The 15,779-nt window shown below is 35.3% G+C and overlaps 1 protein-coding gene across 7 annotated transcripts in view; it reads right to left on the bottom strand.

Annotated features, from left to right (window-relative positions):
• The window catches only part of Bltp1 (bridge-like lipid transfer protein family member 1), a 181,565-nt gene that overhangs the window by 27,581 nt on the left and 138,205 nt on the right, over positions 1-15,779 (bottom strand). For 4 of the 7 annotated variants that reach the window (XM_060378234.1, XM_060378240.1, XM_060378236.1 and 1 more), the window contains 10 exons: positions 15,487-15,610; positions 14,179-14,288; positions 13,223-13,313; positions 12,646-12,708; positions 9,137-9,390; positions 5,621-5,836; positions 5,241-5,421; positions 4,278-4,476; positions 2,321-2,482; positions 448-587 (listed from right to left, as the gene is read on the bottom strand). In XM_060378234.1, coding sequence (XP_060234217.1) covers positions 448-587; positions 2,321-2,482; positions 4,278-4,476; positions 5,241-5,421; positions 5,621-5,836; positions 9,137-9,390; positions 12,646-12,708; positions 13,223-13,313; positions 14,179-14,288; positions 15,487-15,610 — 1,540 coding nt within the window. The remainder of the gene's footprint in view (positions 1-447; positions 588-2,320; positions 2,483-4,277; positions 4,477-5,240; positions 5,422-5,620; positions 5,837-9,136; positions 9,391-12,645; positions 12,709-13,222; positions 13,314-14,178; positions 14,289-15,486; positions 15,611-15,779) is intronic. The other 3 variants (XM_060378238.1, XM_060378241.1, XM_060378239.1) reach the window with 2 other exon arrangements.

Below are 15,779 nucleotides of genomic sequence, written 5' to 3'. Positions count from 1 at the left end.
ATCAAAGGATAATATATATTCCTGAAGGTATATAAGATTGCATTAAAGAATAAAATATTTTAAAACTACGTAACTTTTAACAAACTCCGTAAAAGGTACCATAGAATCTTAATTATACTGTAAATCTGTCCAGAGAATGCAATGGTGAGAGTGAAGGGTACCACACTTAATAAAGAGATAAAATGTTTTCAAATGCTTTAATTTATATATTTTAATTTTGTTTCATAAGAGATTGAAAACCAAAAATGGAAAACTCCTAATCTATGAAACTGCTCAGAACAGAAAATATATACACACCTTTTTACATATATTTCCTAGGATTTAGCAAACTTCTAAGCCATTGTAGACATATCAAACAGTCATGAGATTATCACTCAGAAATTTTGAAGGGAAATAATGTTGAAATTTCGAAAACTATTTTCTTTATGAAGAAATGAGACACATCACCTGAACTCGCACGTAAACCACAACATCTACAGGAAAGGAAGAGTAAGCAGACGTCGAAGATGACACTAGGGATGTTGTTGATTCCTCCATAGGATCTGGGATTTCAAAGTGTCCCATATCTTCATCTTGTGAGCTGACCGCTGTTAAAATATTTAGGTTCAAGTTTTAAACCATATCAAGGGCAAATCATTGGAAGATCCCTTTCTCTAACTAGTACTGATATAAGATGTATCAACCCTAGAAAGTTGCTTTGAAGTTTGTCAGTCTACATGTCCTTGCCTAGTGAAAAATCATGTTCATTTCCCCGAATTAAATCTTCCAAAAATATCACATGCTAAAAACAAAAAACAGCTACAAACATGGTTGAGCAAATGTCCTTTTTGTGTACTTGAGCCTCTTTTGGATATATGCCCAGGAGTGGTATGGCTGGATCTTGGGGAAGCGCTATTCCTAGTTGTCTGAGAAAGCGCCAAATTGATTTCCAGAGTTGTACAAGTTTACATTCCCACCAGCAGTGGAGAAGGGTTCCCCTTTCTCCACAACCTCTCCAGCATGTGTTGTCACTTGAGCAGCTTTATTTGTAATAGCCAGAAGCTGGAAACAGCCCAGATGCCCCTCAACTGAAGAATGGATGCAGAAACTGTGGTACATCTATACAATGGAGTATTACTCAGCAATGAAAAATAAGGAAATAATGAAGTTTGCAGGTAAATGGTGGGACCTGGAAAGGATCATCCTGAGTGAGTTGTCCCAAAAGCAAAAAGACACACACGGTACATATTCACTCATATAGACATACAACATAGGACAAATCCACTAAAATCTGTGCATCTAAAGAAACTAAGCAAGAGAGAGGACCCTAACTAAAACGGTCAATCCCCATCCTGAAAGGCAAAGAGGATGGACATCAGAAGAAGAAGAAAATAGGAAACAACCTAGGAACCTTCTACAGAGGGCTTCTGAAAGCCAGAAGAAGAAAACAGGAAACAAACTAGGAACCTACCACAGAGGGCCTCTGAAAGCCTCTGCTCTCCAGACTATCAAAGCAGATGCTGAGCCTGATAGTCAACTGTTGGGCAGAGTGAATGGAATATTATGTAAGAAGTGGGAAATAGTAAGAGCTGGGGAGGACAGGGTCTCCACAAGGAGAGCAACAGAACAAGGAAATTTGAACACAGGGAACTTCCCAGAGACTCATACTCCAACCAAGCACTATTCATGGAGATAACCTAGAACCCGTGCACAGATGTAGCCCACGGCAGTTCAGTGTCCAAGTGGGTTACATAGTAATGGGAAGAGGGACTGCCTCTGACATAATCTGATTGGCCTGCTCTTTGATCACCTCCCCCTGTGGGGGGAGCAGCCTTACCAGGCCACAGCAGAGGACAATGCAGCCACTTTTGATGTGTACTGATAGACTAAGATCAGAAAGGAGAGGAGAACCTCCCCTATCAGTGGACTTGGGGAGTGGCATGCATGCAGAAAGGGGAGGGAGGGTGGGATCGGGAGGGGAGGAGGGAGGGGCTCATGGGGGGATACAAAATGAATAAAGTGTAATTAATAAAATAAAAAAAAACAAACCCAGCACTTATGCTTTTTCCACAAACAGATTCCAGGGCAAGGAACATATTACCCTAGGACATACAATCATTAATGTTTTTACTATCTAGCTGTATCCTTGAAAAAAATAATCATATAGCTTTACTACAGCTTGGGTTCTTTACCAACAAAAAGGAATGAGACGACCTCTCTGGTTCTTCTCCAGTTCTATAATGTGTTTTATAATGGAATATATAACAGTGTACAATAGCACTGAGAAATTCTTCTATGAAACAAAATCTAAAGTTAGAATGCTTATGTGGAGAATGCTTACCTGTATAATTCCTTTCAATTGGAGTAATTGGGATAGTTTCCAGAGCCTTTTCCAGAAAGTCCAACAGACAAGGACTAATAACCATTTCTTCTGGTAATGACTGAAGTGCTACCCAGGCATATAGCTTGGCTGTTTTTACTCCTCCACTTCCTTTTCCTTTGGCTAGAATATTGACAAATGTTATATATTGAGTGGAATTCAATAAACTCTTCCCCCAAAATAGGGCAAGTTAAAGAGAAATTAGAATTGTATGACAGCTTAATTAAGTGAAATACTTTACCTAAGACTATAAAACAGTAAAAATAGGATGACAAAAATGATACATTAATGTGAGACTACAAATACCATGAATGTTTATAATACTCTATTTTTACTTGCACTAGGTTACACATTATTTCAATTTTATACTTTTAAAAAATTTTCTAATGTTTTTGAAAAAATATTTATTTATTAAAATTTACTGACTTTGTATCCCAGCTGTAGGCCCCTCCCTCATCTTCTCCCCCTACGCCCCTCCCCTAGTCTACTGATAGAGGAGGTCCTTCTCCCCTACTATCTGACCCTAGCCTATCAGGTCTACGGTTGGTGTTAGTCCACTTGTTCACTTAAAACTAGCAAATCCCAACTAATATGATTTAGAGGGAAGTAAATACAAAAATCATTGCTTTTGGATTTCTTGTGCTTAGTATGTACACACTGACAATACTTCTCTACATAGCATGCCATGTCTCTTTCATTCTTTCTAATCAAGCATTTCTTCTTCATAAAATGCATAAAAATACTTAACAAAGTCTTAGCTAACTTTGTCTTTGATCTCCAATTTGAACATTAGTTATATAAATATAAGAAATGCCCCAAATCTACAAGCCCTAACTTTCTCCATTTATAAAATGGAATGTTCGTATCTGACTCATTATTAATGGATCTAGCAAGGTTTTGTCAATTGAAAAGTGATAAACACTAGGCATCATCATGATTCTTTATTGACTACTTTCAACGGTTTATGTAACATATGAAATTTCTAGATGAAACTACTTCAATAATTCTTGCCTAGTCCTAACAGTCACTATGTTAGAAATTCTACGTGTGAATGTGTTCATGCATGTGTAAAGTATCATTCCTGTGCTATGATATTAATTTCTAATGGCTTCCACAGATCCATGTTGGCTTTTGAGCCCTAGTTCCTGTCCTCAATGGTCTGTATAATCTGTAAGAAACTGTAAATGCAGAACTCTGTGACTTTTAAAGCTAAGCTATTACCCTTTGCAAGTTCTGTCAGCTTTTCTTTTGATTATTCCACCCAAGGAATATTAATTGCAATATCATAAAAATACTCCCAACCCAGTGGTGATGTTCACATGGGGTGGAACTGGGATACCAGTTACCCAGTAACATGACTAGAACATGATGGAATATCTTTCTCGTGTCTAGTCAAGTATTCAGGTAACCTAGCCAGCATCTTGACTTCAGTCTCCTGAAAGACTGAGTTGAGATTTATCAAACCAAACAACTCTTGATACACACACACACACACACACACACACACACACACACATATATTTTTTCAATCAAGAGGCACTGTGCTTAAGGCTGTGGGTTTGGGTAACAGGTTGTGTCACAACAGATAATAATTGCAGTTAATATCAATGTATTCATGTATGTGTAAATTTGATCCCTAGCTGATTATAGCTCCTAAACTTAAACAACATGAACTACCCTTTGGTAAATATACATTGTTCAAAAAGTGTGGTTTATTTATTAAGAATATCTAATGTAATAAAAATTTTAAGAGTCTAAAATAGTTGTCTTGTACTTTCACATATGGATTTGAGATAGTCATTACTGACAAGTCTATGTGATTTCTTAAACATAGGAATTAAAAAGTCTCTACAAAATAAGCAGAATAACTAAAAATCGAGAAATACATGACAGAAATACAGTGTAGCCTCTTAAATACCTGAGGGAATAGGTGGGGGTTGGGGAGGAAGTAAGGTGTTAGTCTTGCTCTGGACAGTGCAAGGTAAAGGAGAAGAAGGAGATGCTGCGTTATCTTTCATACCATACAGCTTGGACTCTTTGGAGAGTGTTCTAGGCAAGGAAGATCCTCTGGAGGCATTAGGTGATTCAGTCTTTAGTGTCTTAGAATTGTAATGCAACTGTATTTTAAAAAATCAAAATAAAAAGTTTGAGATGAGGAAATAGCATGACATGTGGAAAATATAGTTCAGGGAACACTGGTTCAGGAGCCTAAAGGTTTAGCTCCAGCTTTATTAATTAGCTGTACAGTTGTGGAAACTACCTGACTTTTTCATTTTTAAAATGAAAGAGCTTAATCCAAATAATTTTTAAAGTCCTTTTTTGCTTAATGGTCTAAGATTAGACAATTTTACAAATAAAAAAAATCATTGCTTAATGAAATTATACTAGATAGATAATGAATAAATGGTAAGCCATAATTTAGACACTCTCATGTTTATAGTAAGGCTACATTAGATAAACCAGAAAGTTCCATTCTCTATAAATTACTTTATAAATCATAGTTCCAGGTCATCTGAGAGCACATAGAGATGAGGCAACCAATTCAGAGGTTAAAGCTAACCAAAGATGTCTTGGCCACAATAATGCCTATGAAGGCCAACTGAATCCAGACATGGCTGAGAGGAAATCAGAATATTTAAATATGTATGTAATTAAAAATATATATATGCATGATTTTTACCATGTTTAGAACATATGGTAAATATAAAATTTAATATCTATATTTAACATATGCACATGTATGAAACATGTTTATGGGTGCACATCTTATAATCAAAAAAATTTAAATATGTATATAAATAAAATAAAATAAGCAAAAAAAAAAAATCTGGTAGAAAATAAACACTTAGTCTAGTCTTATTCTAGAGAATTAGGTTTTTACCTTTACATCTACTCCAGGAATGTAAAATACTGTTGTTTCTAAGTCACTGGTCTTTGTCTGCAGAGAAGATGGGACTTTCTTGCCAGTCATTAAATGTGTGGTAGAAGCATAATTTGTTTGAAATTTTTTCTTTTTTGAAGGAGAATCTTGATCTAAACTCCTAGAGCTTCGATCATAACTCCTATAGGACAAAAAAGGAGGGGGAGGTAAATTTATTTAAAAAAAAAAACAAACCCAAAAAACAAAAACACTTACCTTTCTTTTGTTTCAGAGCAAACTTTTATTTATGTAGTAAATTTGCAGTTTTGGACTGGGGAAAGTTTTTGATAATTCAAGATATGAACAGTATTTCTAACTAACTTTTCCAGCCAGTCTTTTACCTTCTTAAACTTATATCATCATGCTCCTGCAGAAGGGTGGTTGGGTGAAGGACACATTTTCCACTGTCAATTTCAACCCGTATATCAAGTTCAAAGTCAATATTTCTCTCAGTAGCTGTGCCACTAAGATTTCGGTTGACTGGTGTTGTAGGCCAGCGTTCAGTAAGAAGCTGATGAACAGCAGCGAAGCCTGTTGCTTTCTTCCGAGCGGTATGTCTGCAGAAAATAAGGAATCATTCATTATAGTAAACTGAAGTCTGTTTAGTGACCTATTTCCCAATGTTAAATGAGTAATAGTCTGTCAAGAAATTTTAGTTTTTAATAAACTCACTGAAATTATTCAGCTAGCTCATACTAAGGTTTTTCCTATGTTTAATAGAGTCACATACTGTCCAACAATTATAGCACTAAGTGGCTTCAAGAAGAAATTTGAAACATCTCATTCAAGGAACTTAATGGCTCACCTAAAAGCCCTAGAAAAAAAAGAAGCAGACAGACCCAAGAGGAGTAGACGGCTGGAAATACTCAAACTCAGGGTTGAAATCAATAAATTAGAAACAAACAAAACAATTTAAAGAATCAATGAAACCAAGAGCTGGTTCTTTGAGAAAATCAACAAGATAGACAAACCCTTAGCCAAACTAACTAAAAGGCAGAGAGACACTATCCAAATCAACAAAATCAGAAATGAAAAGGGGGACATAACTACAAATACTGAGGAAATCCAAACAATTATTAGGTCTTACTTCAAAAGCCTATACACCACAAAATTTGAAAATCTAAATGAAATGTACAATTTTCTTGATCAATTCCACTTACCAAAGCTGAATCAAGACCAGTAAATCAATTAAATAGTTCTATATCCCCTAAGGAAATAGAAGCTGTCATCAAAAGTCTCCCATCCAAAAAACGCTCAGGGCAAGATGGTTTCAGTGCAGAATTCTACCAGACCTTCAAAGAAGAGCTAACACCAATACTCTTCAAACTATTCCACAAAATGTAAACATTAGGAACACTTACCAAATTCATTCTATAAAGCCATAGCCACCTTGGTACCTAAACCTCACAAAGATCCAACAAAGAAAGAGAATTTCAGGCCAATTTCCCTCATGAACTTTGATGCAAAAATACTCAACAAAATACTTGCAAACTGAATACAAGAACACATCAAAGATATCATCCACTATGACCAAGTATGCTTTAACCCAGGTATGCAGGGGTGGTTCAATAAATGGAAATTATCAATGTAATCCACCATATAAACAAACTGAAGGAGAAAAACCACATGATAATATCCTTAGATGTTGAAAAAGCATTTGACACAGTCCAACACCCATTCATGTTTAAAGTCTTGGAGAGATCAGGAATACAAGGCACATACCTAAACACAGTAAAGGCAATATACAGCAAGCCTATACCCAACATCAAATTCAATGGAGAGAAACTTAAAGCAATCCCACTGAAATCAGGGAGAAGGAGAGGCTGCCCACTCTCGCCATATCTCTTCAACATAGTTCTTGAAGTCCTTGCTAGAGCAATAAGACGATTGAAGGAGATCAAGGGGGATACAGATTGGAAAGGAAGAAGTCAAAGTATCACTATTTGTAGATGATATGATAGTATATATGAGTGACCCCAAAAATTCTACCAGGGAACTCCTACACCTGATAAACACCTTCAGCAAAGTGGCTGGATACAAAATTAACTCAAAAAAATCAGTAGCCCTCATGTACACAAAAGACAAAAGGGCTGAGAAAAAAATTAGGGAAACAACTCCCTTCATAATAGCCACAAAGGACATAAAGTACCTTGGTGTGACTCTAACCAAGCAAGTCAAACTTGCATGAAAAAAAATTTCCAGTCTCTGAAAAAAGAAATAGAAGAAGATATCAGAAGATGGAAAGATCTCCCATGCTCATGGCTTGGTAGGATTATCATAGTAAAAATGGCCATCTTACCAAAAGCGATTGCAGATTCAATGCAATTCCCATCAAATTACCAACAATTCTTTACAGACCTTGAGAGAAAAATTCTCAATTTCATATGGAATAAAAAGAAACACAGAATTGCTAAAACAATCCTCTACAATAAAAGATCTTCTGGAGGCATCTCCATCCCTGATCTCAAGCTGTACTAAAGAGCAGCAGTAGTAAAAACTGCACAGTAGTGGCATAGAAACCAACTGGTGAATCAATGGAATCGAATAGAAGACACTGAAATAAACCCATACACTTATGGACACCTGAGTTTTGACAAAGATGCCAAAACTATAGAATGGAAAAAAGATAGCATCTTCAACAAATGGTGCTGATCTAACTGGATGTCTACATGTAGAAAAATGCAAATAGATCCATATTTATCACCCTGTACAAAACTAAAGTCCAAGTGGATCAAAGACCTCATCGTAAAACCAGACACATTAAATCAGTTAGAACTTATTGGCACAGGAGACAACTTCCTGAACAGAACACCAACAACACAGGCTCTCAGATAACAATCAATAAATGGGACCTCATGAAACAGAAAAGCAAAGGACACTATCATCAGAACAAAACAACTGCCTTAGGGAGGGAACTACAGGTGGGATGCAAAGGGAATAAACTGTAATTAATAAAAATAAAATATTATAAAAAAAGAAAGTGTATTTGAATTATCATTCTTCTTTGAAGGTTATTGAAAGCTATATTCCAGTAAGTGAAAGAACAGGCTAAAATATGCTAATATGAAAGACTCTAAAGCAAGTGTTTTCACTCTGGAGAAAGGGGGCAAGAATCCTCTCAGCTTCTAAGAAGACTACAGATAGCAACAGTGGAAACACTTAATCTTATTGTCCTAGTTGCAGTGAATCAGGCATTAGAAGTGGGTGAATTTTAAAGGTCCTTCTAGCTCTGAATGAGGGCAAATTCTCAGTAAGACTTCATACTTATACGCCTTTTATTTCATTATTACTAGATCATCTCATTTCTTTCATGAGTTGAAATCTTCATTCACTGATACATACTTACCTTTACTAGTCATATTTTTTCAACTATATGACACTTTTCAACGTCTCCTTTCATTTTTATTAAGCCCATGCATGAGGAATATTGCTCTGTCCTTTATTGTAACTTATAACCATACCTCCATTTGTTTTATTGACATTTTAAACAAACCCATTCATATTAAGAAGAAAACAGCACCATAAAGTTAAATCACATTAGAAATTATGAACTTATTGTTCATACTAACTTATTGTTAGTATTATGATTTTATATTTTTGAGACAGAGTCATCACCGGCTAACTCTGGAGTAGAGCTTACTATGTAGTCTAGGCCCTTAAATTCCTGATCCTCCTGCCTCCATCTCTGAATTCAGGAGTTTAAAGTCCTCATGGACGACATAGCAAGCTCTACTCTAAATATACTATTATAGGCATATGACATCATGCTTGGCTTGTTAAATATAGGCTAGATAAGATGCCTTAGACTCACTTCTCGATGCTGACTTGCCACCTAAAGATCTTAAAAGGCTACTCACGAGGGTTTCCTGTAAATATAAAATCTTTCCCTTTCACGGTCTTCATCTTTTTCATCCTTCTCAGAGTCTTCACTGGTAGAAGACAGACTGTCATCCCTTCGGCCATCTTCTGATTGGAGAGGAACACCTGGTGAAAAGCTTCCTGGGGTTTTGGGAGAGCTGAACACTGAACACGGTCCTTCAGTATGTGCTGAGTAATGTGATGGGCCTTCAATAGTTACTGACAAAAGATCCAGTTCTGTTTCCTCTGGAAACTGATTACAGAAACAGAAAATATAAATCAGGTTTGTTTTTCAAGTTCTTTCCCAAATAAAAAGAGAAAAACTAAAAATAGGAAAGATTTAAGTCTAAACATTTTAGAATCTCTGGGCTAAATTTCCTCACTAAACTGAAAGGAAGGTCAGACTCATGAACATATGAAATGACACACCAAGGAAAAAAAAAACAGGTCAAATCACAGAGAAAGTCACCACTGACACTTGAAAAATCACAGTAAAATTTTACTTTATAGGAAGCATCATATTTAATTAGTACACACACAACAGAAGCAGATTACGTACGTGTAAAGAAAGAAACAATCAAATATAAATCAGAATGGGAGAATAACTCATGATGAGCACAGTGACTGTTAGTAAAGATATTTTTAGAGGAACTTTTGTGAACAAATCTTTAAAACTGAACTGTCATGGGTTGATGGGAAATGTGTAAACTTTTGAGAAATAAAACATGTATCAACTACTCAAACTTATGGAAGGCCATAGTTTCTTTTCCTTACTTTTCCTTTCTCCCCTCCACACCCGAGACAGGGTTCCTTGTGTAGCTCTGACTTTCTTAGACCTAACTCTGTAGACCCAGCTGACCTCAAACTAAAAAAAAATCTGCCTTCCTCTGCCTCCCAAGTGCTGGTTAAGAGTGTGTGCTGCCACTGCTGGGCAAGCCATAGCTTTTATACGTGAGAAACTTACTATGAAACTGATCTGTTTCCCAGCTGAATAGTGCTACTCCACTGTTATCTGAAAATGATTAGCCCTGATAAAGTGCAACTAGCAAGAAAATGTTAAATCATTATGAAAAAGTAGTAGATGCTACTTTAAGGGTCACAGTAAAACTATATAATTAAAATGTCAATCATTTGTAGAAATCAGTTACTCTTCACTTATAAAGATAAATGTGTTAGTGAGTAAATAATTTTTAGAACATTTTCAACTTTTAAAGTTGATAAATTTCTGTAGAAGACAATCTCTTTGCTTGATATTTTATATGAAATCATACCTTCATAATCTATTTTTCTAATTTATAATTGCCAAATATAATATCCAAACTCATGTTATCTAACTTAAGATTTATATATATAGGATATAGTATTATTTAAAAATAGGACTTGAATTATTTTCAAATATTTTTAAACTAATTGTATGTGTATGTGTGTGGAGATGTGTGGCTGTGTCACAACGTACTTTTGGAGGTCAGAGAACACTAGATGGAGATGGCTTTCTAGTAACTGAACTAAGTTGACAAGTTTGGTAGCAAGCACCTTTACTGAAACATCTAGCTGGATCATTGATATCATTAAGAATGCTCTGATTATACCTGCATATGTAAATTAGTGGTTGCACACTTTGTCATGTGTGGGGCCTTGGCTTCAATCCTCAGTACCAAACAAACAAACAAACAAACAAACAAAACCCAAAAGTCATTTAACTAGAAAATCCATTTAAATTTATATACATGCATTTCCAAGTTTATTTTTCCTCTTTTGAAAAAAGGTAAATCTTTGTCAAACTTACTATGTCATTCATTTAAAAAAGTTAATTTTCTTTTATGTGAATGTGCCTAAGCATATGTATATGTGGCACATGTGTACAGGAGCCTACAGAGGTCAGAAGAGGGTATCAGCTTCTCTCCATTATAACAGGCTCCACTAGATGGATATAAAGCACCACCAAGTCCTTTGAGTTTTAAGCAGTGGCTAGCAGTTCTCTGGCGAATAAATTTGTTAGTACATTCATTAAAGTTTAGGGCTAAGCATAGTGGGTTATCTAATGCCAGTTTGGATCTTGGCTGTCATGTGGGAGTGAGGCACCATGTGGGTGCTGGGAGCTGAACTCAGGTCTTTAAGAGCAGCAAGTGTTCTTAACTGCTGAGCCATGCCCCCAGAACTACATTCTAATTGCTTTGAGACCAAATACAGTCTGACTAAACACAGTATAATTATGGGGTGTATATTGAAACTCAAGTCTGAAAGAATAAAGACAAGAAAACATATATGAAGTGATCACCAGTTTTCTTTTTCTTAACTAAAATAGGCAAGATTAGAATATGGTGTTGTATGTACGATACACACACACACACGTGTCATATATATATATATATATGTTTAGTTTAATGACACATAAAATTTGGCCTAAAATGTTAATTATATTAATAAGAATTATGCAGTACATTTTCACACTGTTCTGAACATAACTACAATTTTTTTAAATGGATCTTTTTTGTGCTAGAGATCAAATTAAGGATTTTACACATGACAGCAATTATTCTACTAGTGAACAATATCCCTAGTCGTGTTTTTATTTACTGATAGGGTCTCTCTCACTAAGTTGCTCAGGCTGAGAACAGTAGTAGCACATGACTGTAATCTCAGTATTTGGAGGCAGAGGAGGAGGATCAAGAATTCAAGGCAATTTTCAGTGACATATTGAGTTTAAAGACAGCCTAGACTACATGAGACCCTGCCTCAAAGCACTGAAAACAGAAGTTAAGTTATTCAGGCTGGGCTTGCACTTCCTATCCTTCTACCTCGGGGTCAAGTAGCTGAAATTACAGGCATGTGTCATCAGATTCAGCTCTGAATATAGCATTTATTAAACACTAGTGTACTACAGTGACTTAGAACAATTAATAGTCAATAATCAGTTTATTGCTTGGAGTTAGAGCTGGCTTGAGTTTAAAGCACTTAACAAAGACTGTTGATTTTTTGGTTTGTTTGTTTTGGTTTTTTTTTTTTTTGAGACAGGGTTTCTCTATGTAGCTTTGGCTATCCTGGACTCACTTGGCTAGTCTTGAACGCACAGAGATCCACCTGCCTTTGCCTCCCTAAGTGTGGGGATTACAGGCATGTGTCAGTGCCAGGCTGATTGTTGATTTTAAAATGACTCACTTTGCAGTTAAATGTAAGGAAGAAAGATTGAATTCAGGATCAACAAATTAATAGTAATTGATTTAGTAAACTGCAGTTTTAGAGTTAAAAGTTTGCTTTAGTTGATTTGATAAGCTGATTAAAGTTCCTCACTTTTGAAGGCCAAAGTAAAATTAAGATACATGTAAATATAAAATCAAAATGGGGTACTATAAAATATACATTAGAAAAAGAATTCCAACAAGCATAAATGTTTACATCAAGTATTTCTGAGGTCTCAGTTCAGCTTGAAGAGAAGACATTTTGAAAGCAGTTTTTCAAGGAAGGTAATTAGTCTTAAAGTAAAATTTTATGTTGTTTTCATCAGTACCTGAAAGTACCCTTCCCCTGGAGAGCTGGACTGTGGTGAACTTCCCCATACTGTATTTTTCAACTTAATTAAAATAACAAGAAAAGAAAAGTAAAACTCATGAAAAATAAAGACAATGAAAACAAACATTCCACAAATAAACATTTTAACATAAATTTTAACATGCTGTAGTATGTAGCTCTGAAGCTGGCCTTCCTTCTGCCCTCTTTTAATTCTTCACTGTGAACTGAACATATAAATGAATGCATATTTCACATTAACAACTGTGTAAAGACAGTTTAACATAGGTCCTCAGTTACTAACAAAAACTGCTCAACAAAAACAATCCCATCTGAGAGCAAGCAGCTATGGGATTTTTGCTGTACACACGCTTGGCCATGTGTATACACATACACATTCACAGAGTTCTTATGGGCAGCACCTGCTTGCTGGTAGTGTAGATATTTCAGCTGTTATAAACCTCACTTTTATCTTAGGTGACAATTTATATTTTTAAACTGTATAATGTTGCAAGTCTGCCAATAAAAAAAAAAACTTCTAAGCAACAAAAACTTCTAACAAGTACTGTCTCTCTTACTGTATCCTGGATGTTAAAAGTTACTCTGGGTCCAGGAGATGCTGCATCCACACGGATTTCCGGGAGCTCATCAGTTTCTCCTATGCGAGAACTATAAGTAAAATGTAGTTATGATATAAGCATAAATATGTAACACAAATATAAAATATAAAACAGTAATATTCACTTTAAAAAATCTTGGCTTTGTAGAAGTATTATTAATAACATTAACCATTCTATTTCTAAATATTAACCTTATCAGATGATTGGTTTTTTTTTTTGCATTCCATGTATTAACCTTTAATATCTGTGAAAAGGCCTTGTTTCAATTAACTTCAAAATTTCTAAAACTAAACCATATAAAAATAATTTATATTTTTTTATTTTGAGGGAAGATAGGGTCTTGTATATCCCAAGCCAGCCTCAAATCTACTATGTAGCTGAGGCAGAGAATGCTCTTGAACTTTTGATCCCCTTACCTATTTTAAGAGTTAGCTTTACAAGTATGCATCACTCAATTTATGTGGGACTAGGAATCGAACCCAGGGCTTCATACATGCTGGGCAAATACTCTACCAACCATTCTACAACTCACTTCAAGAATTTACACATCTTATTTTTATAGTGCTGATTTAATATTAAAACAGGATTTTAATGTGCACAATCATCATTCCTAAATTGACTATTTAGAAAGCAACCACCAGTATGCAGATTTTCATTGTTTTGGATAGTCTGTAAGCTTATATATAAAGCATATCTAAATAATTTTGTCTTACTAAAATGTTCTTACTATGTTGAGGAATAAACATTGTAAAGCTTTCCTCAAACCAATAATGTTTGACAGGAAGTAACTAGTGATTGCTATTGTACTAATAAGGGTGATGATTTTAATATCCAAAAAGAAAAACGTATTGAGTCTTGGTTTGTTAGAAGTCAGAAAATTTTTAATTTGTTTCATTGGTTAAAATATGTATTACCTTGCTCTTTCCATTCTTTTAAGAGGTGGTCTTCCAGAAGCCGAAATGCTCTTTGATCGGCTGTAACTTGGTTTGTAACCTAAACCCCATTTATCTTTGAGGGAAGCAGCCTAATAAAATGGTAGAAGGAAAAAAAAAAAGTGACTCAAGGCAGTTGTATAATGATGTGGTATTTCACTCAGCTAAAATAAAACTAAGTTATTTTATTTTTTAAAGTGACTTTAAATGAAATTTAGTATAGATGAATCAAAGTACCACAGCAATCAGCTTTCCTGATGTTGCAAAATCTCTTAGAAGGAATGTACAATGAAAATAAGAGCAAAACCAGCTAACTCAACAGAAAAGGAAAAGATTGAGAAAGGGGAGTACAGAAACAAGGTGATAATAAAGAACATAATTAGAAGAAAAGAATGAAAAAATGTGCAAAGATCCCAAGGAAAAGCTAACTCTGTATTGGGGAAGAAACCACTTTATCATTTCAAGGACTATCTTCACTTCACTGTAAGAGAGGAAAGCAAGAAGAGACCCGACTTCTCAAATGTGCTGAGGCTGAGGACTCAGATGGTAGAGAATACATGTCCTTATATGTTCTAAGCCACAGAATCCACAGCATCAAGAGGGACCCTTATAAACGATCAACCTTGGGAACGGTGTCCATGTAGGCGCTTCAGCTGAGGTAAGGGAAATACTTCCAAGCAGAATACTGACAGTGGCTGATATAATACACGTCAAGGAAAATGTCTGTACATCTTCAGAATTTTGCTAGGAACTTAAAATTGTTCTAAAAATTGTGTTTTACTAAAAAGATAAAGCAGAAAAGAGAGAAACTGTGATTTAGAAGTAAACATTGAAAAACCGGAGGTAAATACAAAGAAAAAGACTGTACATTTCTGAGAGTACACATTAGAGGTTAAAAGCCAATGTGAGTCCATCAATAGTAAGACAAACACAGTGGCTGTGCCTAACTGCAGAGTTCCATTGCCTGGCTTTGAAACTTGATTCCATCAGCATCAGTGGATATATAAACTTGGAAAAATTACTTGACTTCTCTGTGAAAAAGTTTTCTCATTTTTAAAATGGGAGAAACAGCTGCTTAATAGGGTTGCTATGGAGATTTATGGGTGGCTAAAGGCAAAATATTTAAATAGTGCCTAATACACAGGTCTGTTTTTCATAAATCAGGTAGTATTATCACCAGCATGAACAAGGACATAAATATCATTGTTAGGATTCAAAAAGCAAGTATTTAAAATTAGTCTTTGGAAAAAATAAAATTAGTCTTCTGGAATTCTTAAAGTATGTACTCACTCGCATACTGGATCTCCGTAACTTTTTACGAACATCTCTTCGGATGTCATTCACAGCCACAGACTCCAACTGCTGGTAACGCTGAATTTCCTGGTTTATGGTTCCTTCACTTGCACCCAATTTTCTAAATGAAACCAAAACCAAAACCAAAACCAAACCAAACCAAAACAGAACAAAAAACACCAAAAATGGAGTGGTTACTGTAAGGAAGAAGTACCACCAACTTTGCACTGCTTCTTTTGTCCTCTCACTTTTCAGGAAAGCAAAGGATATCTGGATAGTCCAACTCCTGT

Source organism: Meriones unguiculatus, chromosome 2 (assembly GCF_030254825.1).
Source record: "Meriones unguiculatus strain TT.TT164.6M chromosome 2, Bangor_MerUng_6.1, whole genome shotgun sequence".
NCBI classification, from domain to species: Eukaryota; Metazoa; Chordata; class Mammalia; order Rodentia; family Muridae; genus Meriones; species Meriones unguiculatus.
Note: the sequence above shows the minus strand (reverse complement) of the source record. Positions and strands in the feature narration are given on the sequence as shown.